General features: G+C 38.1%; 1 protein-coding gene across 4 annotated transcripts in view; it reads left to right on the top strand.

The window, feature by feature from the left end:
* EPB41L5 (erythrocyte membrane protein band 4.1 like 5) overlaps positions 1–26,314 on the top strand; it is a 78,347-nt gene that overhangs the window by 10,623 nt on the left and 41,410 nt on the right. For all 4 annotated transcript variants that reach the window (XM_058195568.1, XM_058195559.1, XM_058195577.1 and 1 more), the window contains 6 exons: positions 16,159–16,201; positions 17,358–17,436; positions 20,823–20,867; positions 21,841–21,893; positions 23,920–24,040; positions 26,208–26,295. In XM_058195568.1, coding sequence (XP_058051551.1) covers positions 16,159–16,201; positions 17,358–17,436; positions 20,823–20,867; positions 21,841–21,893; positions 23,920–24,040; positions 26,208–26,295 — 429 coding nt within the window. The remainder of the gene's footprint in view (positions 1–16,158; positions 16,202–17,357; positions 17,437–20,822; positions 20,868–21,840; positions 21,894–23,919; positions 24,041–26,207; positions 26,296–26,314) is intronic.

Below are 26,314 nucleotides of genomic sequence, written 5' to 3'. Positions count from 1 at the left end.
TAAAGAAAAGGAGACTTAAAAAAAAGTGAAATGAATAATACAATAATATTAAAATAATCTTAACAGTTAAAAGCATGTTAAAAATATGGATTTTTAGGGATTTTCTGAGTGCTGAGAGAATGGGAATCAAGGATTACCGTATATACTCGAGTATAAGCCGAGTTTTTCAGCACGTTTTTTGTGCTGAAAAGCGCCCCCTCGGCTTATACTCGAGTCTACGTCTTGATGTACTTCGGGAACCCCGCACAGGAGACGCCAAAGAGGCGGCGAGATCGTCCGGCGGGATTTGCCCAAGGCTGAGCAGTTCGCCGCTGACCTGAGCCAAGCCGGTCCCAGTCCAGCCGAACGGTGAAAGCGACATGCCGAGCGCCGCCCGCTTTCACCGCTCGCTGACTGGGACCGCTTGCTCGGGTCCGCAGTAACTCCCGCCAGGCTGTGCCGAAGAAACCATTTAAAAGCCCCGCCAGGGCTTTCTTCTCCTCCGTGCTTCAGAAGTTGGGCTTTTAAATGGTTTCTTCGCGGCACAGCCTGGCGGGAGTTACTGCGACTGAGCCAAGCCGGTCGCAGTCCAGCCGAACGGTGAAAGCGATGCCGAGCGCCGCCCGCCACCGCTCGCTGACTGGGACCGCTTGGCTGGGTCCGCAGTAACTCCCGCCAGGCTGTGCCGCCAAGAAACCATTTAAAAGCCCCGCCAGGGCTTTCTTCTCCTCCGTGCTTCAGAAGGCTTTTAAATGGTTTCTTCGCGGCACAGCCTGGCGGGAGTTACTGCGACCCGAGCCAAGCCGGTCGCAGTCCAGCCGAACGGTGAAAGCGGAGTGGCGCCGGCATGTCGCCACCGCTCGCTGACTGCGACCGCTTGGCTCGGTCCCGCGCGGGCGGGGAGCCGACTTTGGCCCTTTAGCAAGGAGGAAGGTGGGAGGAAGCGGAGCTGCCGGCTGTGGCGCCCGCCGGAGCCGCCGCCGCCTGGAAGAGGAGGAGGTGACCTTCACGCTGGAGAGGGTGGGGATGGGGGTTGAGGGGCGGCAAGAGGAGCGAGCGTGGAGGAAGAGGAGGAGGCGACGGCCCGCTGACAGCGCTTTAAGATCAGCCCACGCCCAAGAGGGAAAGGGAGCGAGTGGGTGGGTGGCTGGGACGAGACCCCACCACAAACACACACACAGCCGGTCGGACGGCGCGTTCCTTTCTCTGCTCTCTCGCCTGCGCCAAGGCGCTGGAAGGGGCGGAGAGCGAACAGCAGCAGGAGCAGCCGCGCCGCCGCCGCTTCCTCCTCCTCCTCCTCCTCCTCCTCCTCCTTTCGTGGCGGGCTGCTTCCAAGTCTGGAAATCTGTTTTGGGAAGTGGTGGTGCAGCGGCAGTTCAGCCCTGTCGGCCGGGGAAGGAGGCGGTGGATCGGATTCTCGCGCCACACGAAGTCGGCTGGAAAGCTTGCTGCTTCTTCTTTTTGCTTCTCTCCCCCCCCCACCCCTCTTTTCGGCTCTCTTGCAACGTTGCTGCAGCTCCTCGGCTCCTTTTCCCGGCGCCCCAGAAGGCTCGAGCCTCTGCTGCCGATTGAATACTAAAATAAAATAAAAGAGCGGAGAAGAACGGGGCGCCGCTTTTGGTGTCCACGTCCCTGTCGCCGCCCGGCAGGACGCGTTTAAAAAAAAGGGGCGGGGGAGTTGAAAAGAGGCTGCCTCTTCGGGTTACCTCAACATCCATTCCAGAGCCGCTAAAAGAGCGGCTGCTTGGCCCGCCCTGGTTGGGGAACGGGCACAAAAAAAGGGTCCCTGGTGACCCAGAATTCATCCTAGCCCCATTGACTGGCCCCTTTGACTCGATAGGATTTAGCTGACGGGATTGTTAAACAGCCAGACCTTTCTTCTGGGGAGAGAAGTCACTCTAATAAATATTGGGAGGTGTTTTCAAGGAAACATAGGGGTCCACCTTCTGCCCACAAGAAATGTAGGGAAATGCCACCATTCCCAGCCTTCTGAGCACATCAGCTTATCCTGGCAGAGGATGAGGAAAGTCGCATTTCAAAGCCTTTGGAAATCACCAGCTTGGAAAAAGCTAAATTATGTAGGGCTATTCAGCTACAACTTCGTGTTTAGGTTTTGTCTTTTGAAGCGAGATAATGATAGCTAGCTAGCTAGCTAATTAGATAGATAGATAGATAGATAGATAGATAGATAGATAGATAGATAGATAGATAGATAGATAGATAGATAGATAGATAGATAGATAGATAGATTAGAAAGAAAACAGAACAAAAAAACAGAATAATAGAGTTGGAAGGGACCTTGGAGGTCTTCTAGTCTAACCCCTGCTTACGCAGGAAACCTTATACCACTTCAAATGCTTATCCAATATCTTCTTAAAAACTTCCAGTGTTAGAGCATTCACAACTTCTGGAGGCAAGTTGTTCCACTGGTTAATTGTTCTAACTGTCAGGAAATTTCTCCTTAGTTCTAGGTTGCTTCTCTCCTTGATTAGTTTCCACCCATGCTTCTTGTCCTGCCCTCAGGTGCTTTGGAGAATAGTTTGATTCCCCCTTCTTTGTGGCAGCCCCTGAGATATTGGAATGTTCCTATCATGTCACCCCTAAACTAGACATACCCAGTTCACATGCCCGTGAGACGCCTTGCTTGCATGTCACACACACGCACCGCTGGGAAAAAAAAAGGATGGAAGGAAGGAAGGAAGGAAGGATGGATTGATGGATGGAGGCGACCGCTTTGAGCGCAACCCTTCTCCCGCAACTAAGGGGGTCAATGTTTTCCCCAATCCTAGGGTGTGGGGAAACAGTCATTCTTTCTTCCCCCCTAGTCTCTCCCGAGATCGCACTGCAGCGCCCATCATCCCCAGCCGGCAATCTGAGCTCGTGCCATCGATGTGGTCCTTGAACTTCCCCCTCCTTGTTTCTAACCCAGCCTAGGATGGCGGCGTGGAGGGTATGGTGGTGGTAAACGACCAGGAGAAAGCTTTCGCTCTTTTCGAGAGGTCCTCTTGGAAGGCTGCCTTGGAAAGGGAAAGTGGGAGGGGCAGAGATTTCTCCTCAAGGTCCCCTTGGAAGGCTGGGTTGGAAAGGGAAAGTGGGAGGGGCAGAGATTTCTTCCTCTCGGGTCCCCTTGGAAGGCTGGGTTGGAAAGGGAAAGTGGGAGGGGCAGAGATTTCTTCCTCGGGTCCTTCTAGAGTCCTTGAGAAACTGATATCATACAAGGTTAATAAATTATACTCCTCCTCCTCATTGATGAGTTTTCATCCTGAAATTGATTGAAACATTGTACCATCATATGCTGCCATAGTATAGTGTTAACAACATCTGTAAAGATGATATATGAGCATGACACTAAGTTTTTCTATATTTCCCTTTATTGAAAAACTTCCATCATGCTTCTTTCTGAAAACAAAGGTCATTATAATATACCTCATTATATATTTGATTTGATGATATTTCAGTTAATAAATACCATTTAAGGTGTTAAGCTTCCTTTCTTTTTCAGCAGCAAAGTGAATTACAACTTTAAAGAACTTTATTACTTTATATTCATTTATTTTAAGTATAGATTTTAGATTTTTAAACAAATATGTTTAGAGCTTTTATATCTTTCAAGTTATTCAAATTATCCCCTCAGCAGGTATATAATGGCATCCAATTCCAATATCATGTTGGGGCTTTTGAGCAAGGGAGGAGGAACGCGAGCACCGCCTTTCGCGCTGGCATTCCGGGATTTCCCTTTGTTTAGAGCTGGGAATCCTCCTTCCCCCTTTTGCACTTTTATTGTTTTTCGTTCAAATAAATATTCATGTTATTTTACTTGGCTCTATCTTTATTTTTTACATTGACCAGTAGCTGCCTCATTTCCCACCCTCGGCTTATACTCGAGTCAATAGTTTTTCCCAGTTTTTTGTGGTAAAATTAGGTGCCTCGGCTTATATTCGGGTCGGCTTATACTCGAGTATATACAGTACATTCTGAGAGCAATGCAGGAACTGGTCTTGTTGCACGGACCAGAAAAAAAACGACCCTGTGACATAGTGGGTATTTTCAAGAGGTTCTTTCCTGCCATTCTTAACAATTGGATTGGTTTACAATCAGAGTGATGTCAGAATTCTCCCAAATAATTTGGGTTTTTTCTCTCTCCATCTATCCATTCATACATCTGTCCATCCTAAGATTCCAGTGTTTGAAAAGACTTTGAAAGTTACAATTGGAGCATATTTGGATTTCTTGATGATGAATTCTGGTTTTATTTGAATAGCCCTTGGATTTGTTATATTTATAGTAGGCAAAAAGATGTCATTGAGTTTGGTACTGATCTGCTGCTGCCATGGGCCAGTGAATATATAGATTCAGTTTTGCTGAACTTCTTAACTAGGGAGTAGGAAACGTGTGTATGCAAATGTTACTAATTACATTTCATTGCTCTTGGGCTACTGAAAGTTCAGCATTCTGTGATCAAATGTAGTGATCAGAAATTTAGGAAGCATCATAAGGAAAGTGTTTCAATCAATGAATGTCATAGAATAGATATTGAATGTTCCTCAGCCCCACAGAGGCTAAGATCCAAGTGGGAAAACATAGATTCCTCCTCTCTAGTTAATTGAATGATACAGTTTATTTGAATTGAATTTAAGTTTGTTTTACAGTTAGTTTTGGTTCAGAAGCATCCCTGATTAGTCATACAGTATGAATGATTGCTGTTAGATAGGGGAATACATTCGTGTTAGTTCAGTTGAACTTCCCTGCAGGTTGTTGAACATTTCTGGACCTTAATGATTTGGGACTGAAACCACAATATTATAGGGGACTTTCTATCAGTGTAAGAAAATGCATCTTATTCAATGTCTTTGCCACTGATTTATGGCAAAAGTGAATTTAATGCACCAGTTTTACGTCTTAACCCCTCCCATTGCTAAAAAATTCACTCTATTATCACTCCATCACTGTCATTACAGCACTTAGCTTGTGACCTTGATGATGTCGTTTTAAACAGTTTTTCAGTCACAAGGGGATCACTACTTCTGGATTAGGGAAATCCACCAGAGTTCTGTTTTGTCTCCTGTAATGATTTTTTATTTGTTTCCAATATGTAAGAGTTCTTATGGTTTTGTTATTTGTTTGTTTGTCTCATTGTTCAATATAGTACTTCAGGATTTATTGAATCTTGCCATTGTATACTTTCCCTAGTACAAGAGAGCTAGGATTCCAAGTAAATAAATAAAACTCTGCAAGTGTTAGATGTCAAAATCCTTTTTTTAAAAAAAGTACTCTCCAAACAGACAAAAATGAACGAATTATTTTTTTCAGATTGATCACACTTTGCGACCCACTGTCATAGAAGTGCATTTTTAAACAGTTATTTTGGCTGTTAGGGACCACAAAGTTTGTGTCTTGTAGTGTCAAAAGTGGGTCATTCTGAACAATTGACAGACTTCAGGGGTGAGGTGAATACATGCACTTTGACTTATATTTTATTGAGAACGTTGCTAAAAATTATACTGAAAAATTGGCCACTTTGCCATTAAATTTTAGCATAGTGACTTGGGGCTGTAACATGGAAGCCAGTGGCTACTTACATACAGTTGATTGCCTACCTGTTTTAAAAAATAAGAATTAAAACGTTACTGCCCATTCTTACAGAGGAAATAGAGATCATACTATCACCTCCCATTGGCAGGGTCTTTCCGAGTCTGGCTCTGGCAGAATTTTCTTTTCTCAAGCAGTGTTGTGGACTTGTGGAAAAACAAGCTTTCCCTTTTTGGCCAACCTGCTTTCTTATCTACAGGAAATTCTGTGTTAACATAAGAGTATTATGATGGTATTAAATGTCAGCGTTACAATAAATTATTCTCTGGCCTTTATTTTGTGTAGTTGGGTTTATTGTCATTTTAATTTTTGAGTTTGAAATATTGCATCCTCTTTCCAAAATGCAACTGGTTGGTTGTTGTTTTTGTCCCCAGTTGTGTTTTTAGAAAAGGCAATTCTTGATGGAAGTAAATATGCCATGCTAAGCTCTCAAGGAATGCCATAGTAGAGACTAAATAGCTTAATACGCTGTAGGACAGGGGTCCCCAAGCTTTTTGGTTCTGAGGACCGGGAATTGAGGCAGATTCAGTGGGTTCAGCCGTGGTGGTGGCGGATGGTTTCACATGCACAATCTAAATCCTCTGCATGCATAAATGAGATTTTGTGTGCTTGCCTGCTGCTTTGGCAGCCCAATTCCCAATGGGCTATACCATGGGGGTTGAGGATCTTTGCAATAGGAACTAGATTTTTTTTAAAATGTACTATTCAGTAGCATGTCTTACTACAGGTAGTGTTATCATTCTAATTGGGGCCATTGTTAAGTGAAGTGGTCATTAAACAAAACATTCTAATTTAGCAACAACAGTCCTGGCAATCCAGATTGCAGTCATTACTTCATGCTTCTGCCTTATAAAAAGAAGGAACATAGATGGGAGAAGATAAAAAGTTAAAATGCAGGCAGATTGGGCAGGGCTGGAGAACATGACCGTAGGATACTGCAGTAGTCATAACTGGGCTAGTCACCAAGTGTCCTAATTTTGTTCACATGACTTCAGGAATGTTGCAATAGCCACAGCTTTGGGACCCATCATAAAAAAAATTTCAGCATCATCTTCACTTTCAACAGTCTTTGAGCAAATGAACATAATCCAAGGACTATGTTGTATGCTTTGGGATTGGCTACATATATACTGGCAAATAGATAGATGGGGAAGAAATGGAGATAATGACAGATTTTAATTTCCTGGGCTCTAAGATCACCGCAGATGGGGACTGTAGCCAAGAAATTAAAAGACGGTTGCTCTTGGGGAGGAAAGCTATGGCAAAGTTAGACAGCATACTAAAAAGCAGAAACATCACCCTGCCAACAAAAGTGTGTACAGTCAAGGCTATGGTTTTCCCAGTTGCAATGTATGGCTGTGAAAGTTGGACCATAAGGAAGGCTCAACACCAAAGAATTAAGGCCTTTAAAGTATGGAGAAGACTCCTGCAAGTCCCTTGGACTGCAAAGCGATCAACCGGTCAGTCCTAGAGTAGATCAACCCTGACTACTCTTTAGAAGGCCAGATCCTGAAGATGAAACTCAAATACTTTGGCCACTTAATGAGAAGGAAGGAATCACTGGAAAAGAGCTTAATGCTGGGAACGATTGAGGGCAAAAGAAGAAGGGGACGACAGCGAATCAGGTTGCTGGATGGAGTCACTGAAGCAATAGGCATGAGCTTAAATGGACTCCAGAGGATGGTAGAGGACGGTAGAGGACAGGAAGACCTGGAGGAACATTGTCCATGGGGTCGCGATGGGTGGGACACGACTTTGCAGCTAACAACAACACATATATATGGTAACTGCAAGAATCATAGAACAACATTTTTGGATTGGGAAAACTATCAAATAATGTTGCCTTTAAATTTGCATTGCCATACTGGAAGAAATGATGATTGTTGCATATATGAATTTGAATTCTTGGTCAATGTTCAGGGATTATCAGAGTAGTTGTCAGTTAATAGAACTGTTGACATTTTTTGCTTGGTTCTACTGAATTAAATTTGCCAGAGTCTAGTTTATGTTAGAATAAATATAATTAAAATAGTCTAGTTATTAGGATAGAGAAAGTAGCATCTTCCATGCATTATCATGAGCTGGCTTGGCTGCTAACCTTGGCGTGAAAAGTGTGCTAGTCCACCAGGCTTATGTCTCTCACCCTTTGCACTGTGTGTCCCATTACCTCCCCCTCTTGTGTGTGCCGCTCAAGCTAAATTCTTGGTGGTGGTAGTGGTGGTGTTAGGAACTGAGTTGAACTAAGTGGTGTTGGTGCCTGTCTCTGATCTGTTAACAGCCCCCTTTTGGAATGTGGAGGAGGTAAAAGAAACAGACCGGAGCTGAAGCAAACATATTCTCTCCCCTGAAGTGTGGGAATATCCTGCCTCTCTCGTTCATCCTAGCTTGTGCTTTCATAGCACCTGCAGTGCTCAGGTCTGCTGAATTGTTCTCAGCAAAGCAAGTTTAAATTGGATCCAGCTGCTGATGGATCACTATCCCTCAAAATGTCCATGATGTAATTTCCTATTGCTGATTTATTGCCTAGGTGTCTAGGAAAATTACCTAATCCATTTCCTTCTGCACCAAGAACCAGCTGCCTTCATGGATAACAAAGCCAGCCTCTTTTAGCTGAGTGCTCGCCAGCTTTAAATCATGATTTATTTCTGTTACAATTCTGTGTGTAAATTTCTCCGTTCGTTAATACAGCTGTTGACGTCTTATTATTTTATTATTATTTTTTGCTAAGGCAAGGATGAATGTTCGATTAGAGATGAGTTTAAAGGTGCCATTGTATTGTATAAATATAAAATACACTAATCCGTAGCATTTTTTTCCTCTGACATCACACAATCTTTTCAGAAGTGTCCTAACTACTGGGGAAGTATTTGCTTAGGGATGTAATGGAAAGAAAAAAAATACTGTAAATATGATCCCTTGCTCAGTTCATAAAAGGACACATGAATCAAAAATTAATTGAAATTAGATTGCTAGGATTTAAATCTAGACAGACTATAAATGAAAGATAAATCTGACTATCTGATTCAATGGACATCAATTAGATTCCTACAGTTCTAGAATAAGTTGCTTTAATTCCCCATATGATTCAGTCACTAAAATTCCTTTGATATACTGTTCATGGAATTTGCTCCATGAACAACTAATGCTCTTCTTGCATTAGTTGCATAAATTAAAATCATGGTTTTGAAAACTGGAACTGAACTTGTCTTGGTGTTCTTTGGCTTCATCTTTCACTGTTAGAAAAATAATTTACAATGATGCTCATGAAAATGAATTACATACACTTTCACTCTGCACTGTTTTCTCATTGCCATTATTTGTTGGCAACCCATAGTCAGGCCTTCAGACTAACAAAACCATGTGCTTATGTAGGCCACCAGGCTGAAAGGGGGAGGAGGCAGCATGTGTGATTGTTTCCCACTCACAGACATTTAAATTAATGTATTTTTCTGATCTAAGCACTTAGTTTTCCTACCTAAGAACTATGGTGGCGCAGTTGTCAGAATTCAGTACTGCAGACTAATCCTGCTGACTGCCAGCTGACTGCAATTTGGCAGTTCGAATCTCACCAGCTCAAGGCTGACTCAGCCTTCCATTCTTCCAAGGTCGGTAAAATTAGGACCCAGATTGTTGGGGCAACAGGCTGTAAATTGCTTAGAGAGGGCTGTAAAAGCACTGTGAAGCAGTATATAAGTCTTACTGCTATTGCTACCTTGTAGTCCACCGTCTCCCCTATGAGCTCAAGGCACTACAGGCTGACAGCAGTAATTGGGGCCAGAATTTCCATCACTAAGCAATGCAGTCTTCAAGTTCAGTGTCATGTGACTGTATCCCTTAGAGATGGTGGTCCTATTGCTGTCATTAAATGAAGATGGTGGATCGTTAAATCTGGATGTCCTTGTTGACTTTCTGCTGGCTTCCAACAAAGTAAGTCAGTGGGAGAGCCAGCAGGAAGTCCTGCATAGCTTGCAGCTTGGGTGTTGGGCAGATAATTGGCTGCTGTGGCAAGGCACAAGCACACTTGGACCATAGGAGTGGAAGCCTATATGTAGCGGAGAACTGCACACGTCACTTTAAGTCAGACTAATCAGACAGTGGCAATCAGATTGGTGTCAATTTTCACTATTATGAAAGCTGAAACCTCTCCTGTCTCACATATCAACCAGCAGGCTATTAACCAGATTAGTGCGTCCCAACTGATACCCTTCAGATATGTGGACAGCATTTATTAGTCTCAGCTATGTCTAGAGGTAACCATTATAATAAAAATGATCCAAACGTTTGGAATGCACTGTTATGGACGAAAGTTAATAAATCATGAACTGAAAGTGTTAACAGCCCAGCAGATTGAATTTAAAACTGGTAGGTCATTTGAAACGGCTTGAATTAAGGAGTTTCTACAGCGTGGATTGACCGAGCCGGCAGACAGGATAAGTTGGAATAAATTACTGTGTTCTGTTTTTTCAAAATTAACTATCTTGTTCTGTGTTAAAAATTTTTTATTTTACTGCTGAGGCTAAGTGAAGGACTGAATTTGATAATGAGAAGATTTTTTTTTTTTGAGCCTTCCGGAAGTTCAGCCAAGAAGAATTTATCTGCTTTGCTGTCGTGGAGGAAAAATGGCGCTGATTAATGTTAGCTGTGAAGTTTTGTGTTTCTTTGTGGAGTAATAAATCATGAACTGAAAGTGTTAACAGCCCAGCAGATTGAATTTAAAACTGGTAGGTCATCTGAAACGGCTTGAATTAAGGAGTTTCTACAGCGTGGGTTGACCGAAGCCGGCAGACAAGATAAGTAAGTTGGAATAAATTGCTGTGTTTTGTTTTTCCAAAATTAACTATCCTGTTCTGTGTTAAAAAAAATTTTTTTCTATTGCTGAGGCTAAGTGAAGGACTGAATTTGATAATGAGAAGATTTTTTTTTTTTTTGAGCCTTCCGGAAGTTCAGCCAAGAAGAATTTAATTGAAGAGAAGAGAAACTGATTTTTTATTGGATTGTTTGGTAGTAAGAGGATTTTACTGAGCTAATTTTTTCTTTATTTTTTTTCTCTGAGAGCAATTTAATAGCTTTTTTATTTTAAAAAAAAAAAAAAAAGGATTTTGCTTCGTTTAAGTTGGTTTGTCTTCCTTTCTGCTTTGCTGCCGTGGAGGAAAAATGGCGCTGATTAATGTTAGCTGTGAAGTTTTGTGTTTCTTTGTGGAGAATCCTTGAACTTGAGAGATAACAGTGCAAATAAGCCGCTTCGCTTCAATTAAAAGACAGTCGTCCTTTGATCTTCACTAAGACCCTCTGTAAAATTGGTTTGGAATCCTAGTTTGGGAAATTTTTTGGTTTTTTTCAAAATGACTCAACAACTTTCAGAAACGCAGCAACTTGCTGCAGCTTTAAATAAAATTGGGGAAAAAATAGCAGGACTATCAGAGCGTATAGATAATTTGACATTGAAACTGACATCTGAAATGCAGAATTTAAAGCAAGAGATGAATGAAAACTTTGCAAAACAAAAAGAGGAAATGATAATGATTAAAGATGAAATGGAGCAGATGCATGTGCATGAAGTAAAAGTAGATCGGCAAATTGGTAAAATATTTTATAAAAATGAGCAGCAAGATAAGAGAATCTGTCTTTTGGAAGAAGAGATGAGGAAATATAATTTAGTTATCAGAGGAATCTCAGAAGAAAAGGAGGATAAATTGAAACAGCGGGTTTTGAAATGGATTAATGATTTGGATACGCAACTTACGTTCACAATAGCAGACCTGGCAAGTGTTTTTAGAATTGGATATAGAAGGCAAAATGGTTCTAACAGAAACGTGCTTGTCAGGTTCGCAAATCTTGGTGATAAGTTGGAAGTTATGGCCAAGGTGAGAGAGTTGGGAGATGCTTTGAAGTTCGGAGGGAAGACTATTCAAGTCTTCCCGGATATATCAAGAGAAGAAAGGGCATGGAGATTTTTTAAAACCAATCACAAAAGTTTTGAGGATAATGGAATTAAATACAATTGGAGGCCACCACAACAATTGAAATTTTTTATAAAGGAAGGATGCGTACAATCACCCCAGATATAGATGCATTATTATATTTACGGAGCTTGGACTGATTGAGATGGAGGATTTAATGGAGATAAAAGATCAAATGCTTCAGATGGGTGGAACATACGGAAACATCAATCCCAGAAGAAGAAAAAGGGGCTATTGGAGGCAAGACTCCAAAGGGTTAAAGAGGAAAGAAATATCACCTGTGTTGGTTGAACAGAAGAAGAGTCGTGAGGATACAGTAAGAGAAGAAGCAGATAAGAGTCTTGGAAAATATGAAGCTGAATGCGGGTCATCGTTATCTTTTTTTTGAGTGATGAATTTAAATAGACAGCCCGAAAGAAGTGGCCCGGCATTGGCACGTCCCTCTCCCCATTCTCTTTATAGAGGCGAAATCGATGAGGATGTGGGGAAGAAGATTGTTTGTACTTTATTGTTTGTTTTGTTTTGTTTTTTCTGTTTTCTTATTGTTGTTTATATGTTAAATATGGTAGTTTAATGTCGGTGGTGGGCACAGAAAGGAAGATGCGGGATAGGATTAAAAATTTATATTTTAAATGGGAGTTATAAAAATAATGTCATGGAATGTGAAGGGTACAGGAACCAGATTAAAAGAAGAAGATTGGAGCTTAAGATTAAAAGGATTTACCAGACATTTTATTTTTACAAGAAACCCATCAGAAATCTGAAGATTCAAATAGAATGTATATAAAAGGTATGCAAATATATGAAAAGCATTTGGATCTTCAAAAGCTAGAGGAGTTGCAACACTGATATCAGATAGGGTGTACTTTGAAAACATAAGGTAATTTTGGATGAAGATGGAAGATATGTAATAATTGTTGGAAATCTTAATGAGGAAAAAGTGACACTTGTTAATTTATATTTACCGAATGAAAAACAAAGAGAATTTCTTGAAAAATAACAAAAATTTTGGAGAATGAAAGTGTAGGAAAGTAATTGTGGCTGGGGATTTTAATTAATCAGAGATAAAATAGATAGTACTAATCCCACCCGCTGTGGAGGAGCAAATAAAATGGGGATTTTAAATATGTGGATGCTTGAAATGGCGTGGTTGATGTGGAGAGAGGTTAAAGGAATTGAGAGAGTATACACTTTTTTCTAAGATATATAATACATATTCTAGAATTGATTATATTTTTCTTTCTAAAGATTTGTTGAATAATGTGGATAAGGTAGATGTGGGAATTTTAAAGATTCTGATCATGCAGAAGTTATGGTGGACTTAGATTTTAATTTTGAGAAAAAAGAAGCTATTGGAGATATGACGAGAAATTGTATAAAATGAAAAGGATAAAAATGGATACTTAAAAACTGGAGGAAAGTTGGAGATTAAATGATAACGGGAGGTTAAATTTGAAATTGTTTGGGATGCGATGAAAGCGGTGTTTAGAGGAGAGTATTAAATTATCAAGTAGGAAATATAAAAATTATAAAATTAAAATGGAAAGAGATAAAAATCAGATTAAAGAATTGGAAAATCAATTTTGCTTACTAAAGAAAAAAATTCTTCAGGAGCTTAATATGTTAAGAAATAAAATGATAGAAGAAGATACAGAGTTAGTAAAAGAAATTTGAGATTTTAAATAGGAATTTTTGAATTTAGTAATAGAAATTCTAAATTATTGGCAAAGATGGCGAAAGATAAAAGAGAGGAGAGAAATTGGAGTTTTGATAGATGATAGAGGTATAAGATGTTATAAAAAATTAGAGAAATGTGAAGTGGTTAGAAATTTTTTTCAGAAACTATATTCAAAGAAACCAATTAATCGGGGAAAATTGCAAAGCTATTTAGAAAAGTATGTGGTGAAAATTGATCAAACATATAAGGAATTGATGGAAGAAGATATAACACAAGATGAGATTAATGGAATAATACAAAAATTAAAATTAGGGAAAGCTCCAGGTGAGGATGGATTACCTATTGAGTTTTATAAAGAATTTAAAGAATTAATAATACCAAGATTGCAAAAATTATTTAATGGAATATTACATGGTGGGGAAGTACCTTCGTCATGGAATAGAACGGTGATATCCCTAATTCCTAAACCAGATAAAGATTTAGAAAGGATTGAGTCCTATCCGCCCATTTCTTTAATTAATCAGGATGCAAAGATATTTACTGCTATTATAAGTAATAGATTAAATAGATTTATAGATAGATATATAAGTTATAATCAAGTAGGCTTTGTGAAGGGTAGATACATGAGTGATATTGTTAGAAGAGTATTAAATATTATAGATGTAGCTGAATATAATGGTGATAAAATTGGTATAGTATCATTGGATATTTTTAAAGCTTTTGATTCTGTACAATGGGAAACAATTAAAGTAATTGTGGAGGCTTTAGGCTTTGGTAATAAGTTTATACATGTTATTTCAAAATTATACCAAAAGAGCAGTGCAAGAGTGAAGGTGAATGGAATATTAACTGAAGAGATAAAATTAGAAGCTGGTACGAGACAAGGATGTCCCCTGTCCCCAACATTATTTTTATTGGCTATGGAAATATTGACAAAAATGATAGAAAAAGATGAAGAATTAGAAGGATATAAGGGGTATAAGATAAATTTGTATGGATGATACTTTAATTATTTTGAAAAATGTAGAGAAAGATTTGAAAAGATATATAAGCATTTGATAGAATTTGAAGAAATGACAGGATTGAAAGTAAATTGGTCAAAGTCAGAATTATTGATGGATAGTAATGGTAATGAGTCTGAGAATATGCAAGAGCAATTTGGGATAAGGATTAAAACACATTGAAATATTTGGGTATAGTGCTTTCACTTAAGGTTAAAGAATTGAAAAACTTAATTATGATGTGGTGATTAACGAAATTGAGAAGAAGATAGATAAATATAAAATTTTAAAGTTGTCTTGGTTTGGTAGAATTGCAATGTGTAAGATGATGTTGCTGCCCAAGTTCAACTTTTTATTCGAGATGCTACCACTAAATTTGACAGAGAAAGATATTGAAGGATATCAGAAAAAACTGGATAAATTTTGCAATGGTGGCAAAAGACCCAGATTAGTGAAGAAAATGTGGTATCAAAATCAAAAGGAAGGTGGATTAGGAATCCCCAAATTATTTAATTATTACTGTGCGTATGGTATCCGGATAGTGGTAAAAATACTTAAAGGTGAAGATAATTATTGGAGAGATTTAGAGTTAAGGGATATAGAAATTTGGATCAAGGTGGTTTTAGATAAAGCAAATTTAAAATGTGTAAGTAGAAGTTATTGGTTAAAGGGATTAAGTAAAAATGTGGAACAAATTTGTTAAAATTTTAATTCGGATATAATCTTTTGGGGAGACAACTGAATTTGGCCAATTAAAATAATATAAAACGTAATGAAGTGATTAAAGAGGAAAATATAGAAATTATTAGAGATTGGATAAAAGTTATGGGAAATGAAAGGAGGAATAAAGAAATTATTGAAAAATTAGGGTTAAGTTGGTTTGAAAAAATACAGATAGAAAAATGGACAAAAAAACTAAAGGAAAATTATTCAATAAATAGATGTGAAACTGAATTTGAATATTTAGTATCTCGGATTATGAAAGATGAAATTGGGCTAAAGGGACTCGTTAGTAGGGTTTATAAGATTATAAATTCTGATGAAAAATTACAAAGAGTGATGAGGACAAATTGGGAAAAAGATCTTAATATTGAAATACCAGAATCAGATTGGAATGTGAATTGGAAGAGTAGAATTATGAGAACTTTATCTATAAGGATTAAAGAGCACAATTATAAAGTTGTTTGGAAATGGTATTTGACTCCAGTAAGATTGTCACAAATGGATAAAAAAACTAGTAAAAAATGTTGGAGATGTGAGATGGAATTGGGGACTTATGAACATATGTGGTATAATTGTGATAAGGTTAAAAAGTTTTGGCAACAATTGGAGAAAATGATATTTGAAATGATGGGGAAAGTAATAACATTGAGAGTGGAAACTATATTATTGTTGGTAATTAAGGAAATAGAATTAACAAAATATGAAATAGAATTGATTAGAATTATGATTATAATAGGTAGAATTATAATAGCTAGATATTGGAAACTAGATGTGATTTTTAGAATAGAAGAGTGGAATTCTGAAATGTGGAAATTAGCTTTAAATGATAAAATGACATGTGATATTAAAATTAGAAGTGGTGTGTATAAAGAAGATATTTTCTGGAAGACTTGGAAACCATTTGTGGACTTTGCGCTTGGAACATTGGACGCTTCAGTACCTGTACCTCGAGAACGTGGATTTTGGCAATCATGAGGATATATCCGAAGACCCAAATCTTCCTTTTATGTATAGCACAAGGGTGTAATAATGTATTTTGTTTGTTTGTTTGTTGTAAAAAAAGTAATAAAAAAAAAATATATATAATAAAAATGATTTTGCTTGTGATAATTATCTCCCTGTGATAATTTTTTTTGTAACTTAGCGTTTTCCCATTTTTATGCCTTTTATAATTTTTCCTTACATTGATCTTTTTTAGTTTTCATCCGATTCTTCTTCTTTTTTTCAGCATTGGTTGGACCACACAAAGAGTATAAAAAAACAAGTTAAAAGTAAGTGGTTGAGTTTTTATATATTTTTCAGTGAAGTGTTGGATTCATATTTTGGCATACTGTTCCTCAAGATATATTTTGACAAAATGAAATAAAAATGTTGCAGTAACAGAAAAGGGGCGTTATATTTCCTTTTGACTCAAAGGAATTAATTACACTGCACGGAACATTGGCTTGTTGTCAAACTGCATGTAGTTATTTAAAAAAATCATCTTTCCATTTTCACTGAAAGACAGATATTTGAGGGTGATATTTTCTAGGAAACTTTGTTCCTTTAGTGTATTGTTCGTATTTCTCACTCTTTCAATTTATTCTCTTGGTAGTAAAATACAGAATAGGTCAGAAAGCTTGAAATTCTAGTATAACAGGTACCCTGAATCAACAATTTGGTAATGATGCATTAGTACCATCAGAGGCTACCTGGTCTAGAATTTTATCTTATTGAAAGATAATGATAAATGGGACAGAACACAATGGAACTTGTCATAACAAAAATTAAGCTGCAATGTGGATAAAGGCAAAATACATACAATCTACTGCAAAATGGTTGCATTTTTTTTTTGCTACCAAAAGAACATAGCTTTCAATAACACAGGTGAAGTAGGTGTCAGTGGGATGCAAAACTGAGAAGCAGTAAAAGTTTTGGAAACTGGTTAAAAGTTCAGAGAGGTTCCAGGATTAGAAGCCCTAGAGAGGTGGGACAAATTCCATTTTTCCTAAGAAGGTACAGTAACGGTATGCCTCTTTTATTTGTGCTACCATTAAAACTTATATAGATAGCTTTGCAATGTTTTTACACTCCAGAAATGCAATGCTTCTTGTTTCAGCTTTAAATGTGTAGAATGTGTGCTGATACAGGCTCCCACAGCCAAGATCTATGGATTTCTCACTACATAGAATAGAGCTTGGTAATACTGGGATTAACCTAGATTTGTCTGTTCTTGGCAAGCCAAATCAACTTAATGTAATGTAACTTTGATGGCTTCTAATACCTAATATAAAATTACCTTTGCCTTTTTTAATCCTTTATATTTATATTTTATATTTTTTAAATTAATTTCGTTTTGAGAACAATTTGTAACTGGTGTGTGTACCTCTGTAAATATTTTTGCAAAATATTGTCTTTGCTGTCAGTAACCCATATTCCTTTCTATAGTTGGTCCACCATACTGTCTTCATCTTCGTGTAAAATTTTACTCTTCTGAACCAAACAACTTACGTGAAGAGCTCACAAGGTACATTGTATGCAAGGAGGAAAATTACAAATCCTTTGGAAAAACTTTGATGATCTGTATTTGTAGCTCAGTATATAACATTTTAATCTAAATATGAATGTTGCAAGGTTCCTAGTTTTTGAATAGTTAAATAAAAGTTGGGTACTCATATTATGCCCCCAAGGCCAGGGACTAGAATAAACAGTGAAAAGGTAAAAGCAAATGCATGCAATATCAGTGAAACATATCCAGTTTTATATCCAGTCCTCATAACATTCCCATTCTATTGAGAATGAGTATTCCTCAGTCAGAATTGTATTCTTCTGTGATAAAACAGAACCAGACTGTTCCTTGTTTCTATGTTTTCACTGAGAATCCTTCGTGCTTTATTTGATCTTTATAAAGACTGTACGTATAGCATTAGTCTATTTTCCTGATTTATTTTAAAATATTTATAGTCTATCCAGCATCCAGAGAATTTGCAGAAAACTAGTTAGATCAAATTGGTCATGACGCCTGGCATCATTATGGATAAACGTTGGGTGGGTTGACCAGACCTTGGCAACAATTCCTAGCTTTTTCAAGGACGTCCTTTATCAACCTTAATTCTTTTCTTTTCCTTTTTTTAGATCTCTCAACCTTGCTAAGCTAGTTCCTCTGTGTGTGTGCGCGCGCACACACACGCACTTCTGCCAAGATGTGAATTTCTGCTTGCTGAGCAACTTCTCAAGCAGTCTGGCTGTCTTTTTCACCCAGAAACAATTGATTGGTTCTCCTTGCAGTTGCTAGTAACCATCTCCAAATCCATACATTGAATGCATCTATCTTCTTTGTCACTCTCTCTCAGTGATTAGTTGTCACAGCCATACTTCAACGCTGGTAAACTCTTGCATTAACTATTCTAATCTGTATTGTCATAGAGATAGGACAGAAATCTATCATGATCAGATAAGTTCATTATCTTCGTATCTCTCTACAGCATACTGCCTGGCACTTGAAATTAAGAAGGTGAAACTATGCATATACTACTAAAACTCCTGTGACTCTTTATGACGTCAGTTGGGTGAAAAGATGCATTATAGGGAAAGTTTTTGAATCAACATCCATCAAATGGACTACATTAAAGAATGTGTCTAAAATTTTGGGCCCGTTACCATCATGGAATTGAAATTTGGCAAATTTGTGGCTGCTTCAGTGTTGCCGCACGTGACGCTCATTTCCAACCTCCCTGCCAGCTTCCCACCAGGGAAGTCAATAAGGAAGTCAGACGTTGCGCACGGCCCGCTGCTCTTTTTCCCACCCATGATAATTTTCTCTGCTTAGGTAAGGAAATATCTCTGAAACGATGACCCAATGGCTGATGGATTGTCTAATGCAGGGATCTCCAACCTTGGTCCCTTTAAGACTTGTGGACTTCAACTCCCAGAGTCCCTCAGCCAGCAAACCTGGCTGAGGAATTCTGGGAGTTGAAGTCCATAAGTCTTAAAGGGACCAAGGTTGGAGACCCCTGGTCTAATGTACTGCTATCACTTTGCCTTAAACAGCGAGTACATTGAACAAACTGGTTGGCATTAACCCAGAGTTTTCTATTTTTATTTTCATAATTAGCTCTCCATTTTGTCTTTGTGTCAGCTTATTTTGTTTTGTTTTAGCTAACAATGTGGTATTGTTTGCATATCACAGATTGTTAGTGCTTCAACCTTCAGTTTTGATTCCAGTTGCCATCTCTTCCAATGTTGCCATTGACATAATATATTCCCTGTGTAATTTCCACAGATGGAGGGACAATATGTATCTTTGTCTCATTCCCTTCCCTATTCTGAATGGCTCTGTTTCTTCACACTCAGATCTAACAGTAGCTTTTTGTTCTTTTGAGGAATAATCAATTGTTCTGGTTCACCCATTAGCCCAATACTTTCTGCCACAATCTATGCAATCAAAAGCCTTGCTATAGTCAGTAAAGCAGAGATAAAACTCCTTTTTAAAAAAATCCTTGCTCTCTCTATTATCTATCTTATGTTTGCTACCTGATAGATAATCCTTTGCTTTTGTGAAGTCTTCCTGTTTGTTTGGTGCTTTACTCTTCATGTATAGTTTTATTCTTATATAAGGTCTTAAATAAAATTTTATTCACAGGAAGAATTAATGGAACTTTCACATTTTCTAACATCTTCTTTAAGTATCTCTTCCAATCTCTGTGCATCTCTATGGAAGCAGGTTAAAGTCATCACAATTTTCCCTGCAGTACCATTGCTTCTGGTTCTGTTGTTACCTGAAAATCTACTCATGCAAATTTCAGATACAACATTCTTTCCATTCTCACTCAGCCAAGTCTTAATGGTACATCCTGAATCCAGTCTTTTCCTCACCAGATGAGGTCTTCTTAAAAATATATTTTCGTTTTATTATTATTTTCTTTTAGTTATTACCATTTAGGGTAGATATATCTTTCCTCTTCCATTCTTGCTTAACTGGAAGTTTGTGTTCAGTCATTCCAGATCTTCCTTATTGATGAAGACTTTCATCAATTTCCTGTTTTCTCTGGTTATCATAATGCCTTGTTCTGAATGCCACTTGGATCTTTAAATATTGGGATTTTTTTCCCCCTTCTACATCAATTATCACACATTTCACTTTTCTCTGTGAAAATGTTTATCTTTCTTTAATCTTCTGATCTTAACCCAAATATTTAATAACAGTAATTTGTAATTTGTTCCACAGTCTGCTGCTGGAAATGTTCTGGCTGAATGAATTGTATCTCATCTTCTGGTTTCTTTTATGTAATTGATTTGATTTGAGGATCATGCCTATGCAGTAGTGATCTTTTGTTGCAGAATATATTTATGGTGCTTGATAGCAATTTCAGATATGTGTTGTGAAGCAGCAAAAAAAAAAACCTCATTACAAAACTCTATTAATTTGTCCCTGTTTTACTACATTATCCAAAACCAACTTTTCTGCAATTTCAAATTCATCTATTTCCCCAATATTTGTATTCCAATCATGGATGAATAGTATTCCTTACTTTCTAGGTGATGCTTTTGATATATTTTGCAGTTTGCTATAGAATTTTTCAGTGCTGTATAATGTTGCATTTCTAGCTGGGTGTATATAATCATATAACAGTGATATTCAGTTGATATTCATTAATTCTAATATTCGGTGTTGGTTGTAATAAAGCTGATAGTGATGTTCTTTTTGGAATATTATTACCGCTCCATTCCATTATATGGTTTCATGTTCAGAATATATAAATTAATCCTTTTCAGTACCTCTAAGTACATTTGTTCCTAAAACATTTTTTAAGAAGCATTAAAGTCCTACCCTGTTCAAAGCCTTAAATATTTATATTCAAACAATCCTTGCTTTCTCAGTAATATTTTTCTTGCTTTTCCCTTTTAAAACAGATATTTATTTGTTCTTCAGCTAAAGCAGGACATTCTGAGTGGCAAGTAAGTACCATTCATAATTATACTGACAATTTAGTTCACACAGTTTGCTAAATCTCGAATTGGGCTTACTTCAATGTCATACTTGATCCATATGTTAATTATCTTTAGCCACAACTTTAATAGCTTCCTGAATGTCATTAGAGTAGTAGGAGGCACCCAGATCTCTGGAAGTCAGTGACTTCATTTCATTCCAGGCTTTATTTCTAAAGCTAACTCACTATCCCATTTCGATTACCATTTTTATTTCCTAACCCTACCCCAAACTAGAAAAAGCCGTCTGTTGTTAAAATTTGTAGATGTTAGTAGTAGACTCTTTAGCTGGGACTGATGTATTTTGTGGAACCCAAGGAGCTTCTGTTTACAGTCTAGAAAGAATTTTTCTGTGTGAATCAAATGCTATTCTGCAGTGACACATCGTTATCAGGTAGTTCAGCTGCTAAATCATTTCCCTTGTGCTATTGTATATCTGTAGCCTGCTAGACCTGGGTAGAGATTCTGTGTTGTCTTGGCCATCTACATGTGTCAAGCAATACAATTTGCATATACAAGCAAGAGAAGCCATTGGATGCATGCTTTGGAAGAGAGTACTTTCTACTTTCCCGAGCCATGCAAAAACCTCACTCATAGTACATTACCTTGCTATCAAGGCAGACCACAAGGAAAGGTATTGCATTTAATCATGGCTTTTTGAATGCTTTTCTGAATTTACATAACCTACCACCCTCTCTTATATAGGCCCAGCAGCTCTCATTGTACTAAGTTTGTTTTAATTTGGTTTCTGATCACCAAATGTAAGCATGCTTTGCCAGTTTATTGAAACTAATTATTCCCTTCCTCCCTTCCTTTAAAATCTAATTATATTTCTGCACAGCCTAAAGTCCAGTCCTTTGAGATTAAGGTTACCGATAAATGCCCAAAAGAAAGAAAATATTAGAACAGTTTGCCCGATACGATTTTTTTTTCTTGTTTATAGGTTGGAATGTCCCTTTGAAACAGCGGTGCAATTAGCAGCTTACATGTTACAGGGTAAGTTGGCTGGAGAATTTTATGTGGGTGTGCTACTTAAGACCAAGGACTTCTTCAAGCCAAACAGGTTTCCTTTGCCAGTAGCAAACCACACGTACGTACTTGGTCACTTTTGTACGTGAAGGATCTATTTCATGTTCAGTCCAACAGCAGGATTATAAAGAAGATAGGGCAACGTCAAATGATGTTAACCACCAAGATCTCAGCTTTGGATAACTGTTTTGCAACCCATCATGATTAAGAATTCTGAGACTTGCAGAGCTGTGATCTTTATCTGAGGTGGGGGATTTAACAGGAATAGGAAGAGTCCGCTTTCTTCAGTAAAATAACTATTTTTGTTATTTGAATTTTGTTCTGAAAAACTCAGTGAATTGCAAAATGCAACTTTGATTGTTCTAACAAAGCAAACTACAAACCTAGCTGACAGTTGGAGTCCTGCACTGGCAAGGCCATGTTCCCCAAGCCCTCTTTTAAAAAGCTGCCAGATTTTTACTTATTTTTTTATTGTTTCTCATAAATGTAAGAACTGTTTTCTTGATTTAGCTTTAATTAGCTTCTTGAATTTTTAAGAAATGTGTACGACACTATGTGTGATTTTGTCACATGGTGTCCTTAGATTATTTTGCCTCATCTTTATTTCCACATAATAATATTTACTTAATTTTTATACATATAATTCACCTAAACATCTTCCTGTTTTAAGTCCTTAAAATTTATTCATGCAGAAATAATTTCTACAAAAATCAGTGGAATGTTTATAGGATAGCAGTTTTGGAGGCTTTAGTGCTACTAAAGTGCTTTTTTGGCTTTTCCATAGTTCTCCGTGTAAATAACTGATTTATAATTGGACATTCATTTTTGTCTAGGAATATAGAGTATTCAGGGATTGCTTGTATTTGTGTATTTTTTTTCCATGTATAAAATTAAAACTACAAAGGGCAAAAGATTTTTTTTCCTGGTATTCGCACAAAATCTTATAAATCTGTTAAGTTGTTCAGTAAACTGCTTTTAAAGGCAAAAATGGATATTTTTCTTGCACAATTCATTATATATAATATAAAAATGTACTACATTCCTTTTTAAGCTACATCAGTGCTGTTCTTTGTGTTATTTGCTAGTTGTTTAAATATAACTACCTCCCTATATGTTCTTTTTATTTTTTGTTCTTTATGCAAACTGCTGAGCTCATTTGATTAGATTTATGTGTAACGAAGCCATATTTAACCGTATAGCATCTATAAACTAATTAAGCTAAGAGGAGAATGAGCCCACATGCAAGAAGAGAAGGGCAATAAAAATTATGTTTGCATAGCCAAAATCATCCTCAGTGTTGCAGAAAAGTTATGAAGAAACTTCCAGAGCTTCTGAATCACTGCTGATGTATAAGGGTGGTCTTAGGATGCAAACATTGAAAAAAATTGTAATTACGTAGATGTATATTCTGTTTCACACATACCAATGTAAAACTTTTCATTTCTGAAAATATCTATTAGAATTTAAATAAAATCTCCTTAATTTGGAAGGAATGTATCCCATATTCCAGCCTAATTCTGTAAATTAGGTTTCTAGAAGTGTATCCCAAGATAACTTTATACAAATAAGAAATAGTAAGGCATAAAAACCTGGTGATAGTCCTTTGAAGAGTGGTTGCATTGGCTGTCCCTAAGAGAAAGAGGCATGTCTAATTAAACAGATTTTCTACTCTTTTCAGCAGATTTAGAGGATGTTGTGTGGGAGAGTTCAGGAGAAATAAAAATATGGAGCATCCCCATTGGGCAAGCAAAATTCCATTTGCATGACATTGGAAGAGACCAGTGTAGGAGATAAATGTGTTAATCAACACTATAACATTATGTTCTCTCATTTCATGATAGCCAAAACACAGCAAATTAAGAGTTGTAAGCCTCTGTAGAGTGAAAGATCCCATTACCTGAGCATTTTGGATATTAACTTCCAACCAGTCTAGCTGAGAGAGAGAGAGACTATTTTTATTGAGTGAATGACTGAGACACCCTGCTTTTTTCAGCTGAACTTGGGGATTATGATCCTATTGAGCACATCCCGGAGATAGTGTCAGAATTCAGATTTGTGCCCAACCAGACTGAGGAGATGGAACTGGCCATTTTTGAAAAGTGGAAGGAATACAGGTAACAAGTCCTCGACTGGAAATATCCACAAATTGCCCTTCCTGTATAATCTTTGTATTTGTATGTATTATTTTTCTATCCATGTTTAGTGGCGTGCTGTCGGGATTTCTTTTAGTATTCAGGTTAAACTGGGATTTCGTCTGAATTTGTAGATCTGTAATTGATTCTTACAAGAGAGACCATAATGAATTAATTATTATTTCAAATACCCTTTTAGACAGTTTCACAGAATATAATGTCTTTTTGATAACATTTATGTCACAGTAGTATGTACAGTATACTAGCTTTATCTTTAATTTCTTTTCAGTTTTCACCAGTTTCCCCAGGATGGGGATCAAGAATCTGAATGGCCCCCAAATACAGAGTAGTTAGGAGTTTTGCTCGGTAGTTGAAAGCCAGATAAAGAAGAAGCTGTTTTTCAGTATTATGCCATTTACATTTCTCTATGGAGCAAATACCAAACCAACTGATTTTAAAACCATCTGGTATCTTTTAAATACAAGCCCACAAATTTAACATCTCCAAATTTATCACAACAACTGGACAGATTGCCACAGCTTACCGTATTTTTTGGAATATAAGACACACCTGAGTATAAGACGGATGGATGCCGGCACCCCGGTACAGTCAGCTGCAGCCGCGAGTCATTGGCCCCAATGGAGAGGGTGCGCAACTTGGGCGTTCTCCTGGATGGACGGCTGTCTTTTGAAGACCACTTGACGGCCGTCTCCAGGAGAGCTTTTTACCAGGTTCGCTTGGTTCGCCAGTTGCGCCCCTTTCTAGACCGGGATGCCCTATGCACGGTCACTCATGCTCTCGTGACATCTCGTCTGGATTACTGCAATGCTCTCTATATGGGGCTCCCCTTGAAGAACACCCGGAGGCTCCAGTTGGTCCAGAATGCAGCTGCGCGGGTGATAGAGGGAGCCCCTCGTGGCTCCCATGTGACACCTCTCCTACGCAGACTGCACTGGCTACTTGTGGCCTTTTGGGTGCACTTCAAGGTTTTGGTAACTATCTTCAAAGCGCTCCATGGCATAGGGCCAGGTTACTTACGGGACCGTCTGCTGCCACCGATTGCCTCCCACCGATCCGTGCGCTCTTACAGGGAGGGACTCCTCAGGGTGCCGTCAGCCAGGCAGTGCCGGCTGGCGACGCCCAGGGGAAGGGCCTTTTCTGTGGGGGCTCCCACCCTCTGGAACGAACTTCCCCCAGGACTTCGCCAACTTCCTGACCTTCGAACCTTTCGCCGCGACACATCTATTTATCTGCGCAGGACTGGACTAGAATTTTAAATTTTAAATTTGGTTTTAACGGGGTTTTATTATCTTATTGTAGTTTTAATATTCGGCCTTATTTAATAAGTTTTTTAAATTGGTGTTTTATTTTGTATTTATATGTATGTTTTATTAGGCTGTAAACCGCCCTGAGTCCCTTGGGAGATAGGGCGGTATAAAAATGCGATTAAATAAATAAATAATAAATAAATAAATAAGACGCAGCTTGGTTTTTGGGGAGGAAAATAGAGGGAAAATAATTCTGCCTACCAGGTATTCATCTGGCTAGCATCCTTGGTCTGGTCAGCTTCAGCACATTAGTTTGCTGGTTTTTTTATCCCCTGCTTGGGGATAAAAAACAGCTTCTAAGGCACAGCTGAGAGGAAGCAGCGATGAAAAAAGCAGGCAAAGCACAGGGAGATCGCTTCACTCGGCTAGCGCCTAGTTAGGGCTGGAAAAAAGCTTCTAAAGAACAACTGAGAGTCAGAGCAAAGCATGGTGATTGCTTCACTCGAGCCTTGTAGTGGAGAGTCCAGGGACCAGGCAAAGCTGGGTAGATCGCTAGTGCCTCATTAGCGCCTCGTTAGGGCTGAAAAAAAGCTTTAAAAAAGCTACATTTGGAGTATAAGACGCACCCAAATTTTCAGCCTCTTTTGGGGGGAAAAAGGTGCATCTTATACTCCAAAAAATACGGTAATTATGCATTGCAATACTTTCCCAGCCCTTACATTTCTAAACAAAATGAGCATCTATAAGCGCCCTAGAACATTATTAACATTTGAATTAGAACTAGTACTTAGTTTGTCCTCCTTGGTACTTTTGAAGTTATGTCTGGTCAGTAAGGATTTTATAGTTTTGCTGTAATTTTTGTGTTACATATATTATTTCAGGGGTCAGTCACCAGCTCAAGCAGAAACAAACTATTTGAACAAAGCAAAATGGCTCGAAATGTATGGAGTAGATATGCATATAGTAAAGGTAAGATTGTGGCAACAAT

The sequence above is a fragment of the Ahaetulla prasina genome, chromosome 1, assembly GCF_028640845.1.
Source record: "Ahaetulla prasina isolate Xishuangbanna chromosome 1, ASM2864084v1, whole genome shotgun sequence".
NCBI lineage: Eukaryota > Metazoa > Chordata > Lepidosauria > Squamata > Colubridae > Ahaetulla > Ahaetulla prasina.
Note: the sequence above shows the minus strand (reverse complement) of the source record. Positions and strands in the feature narration are given on the sequence as shown.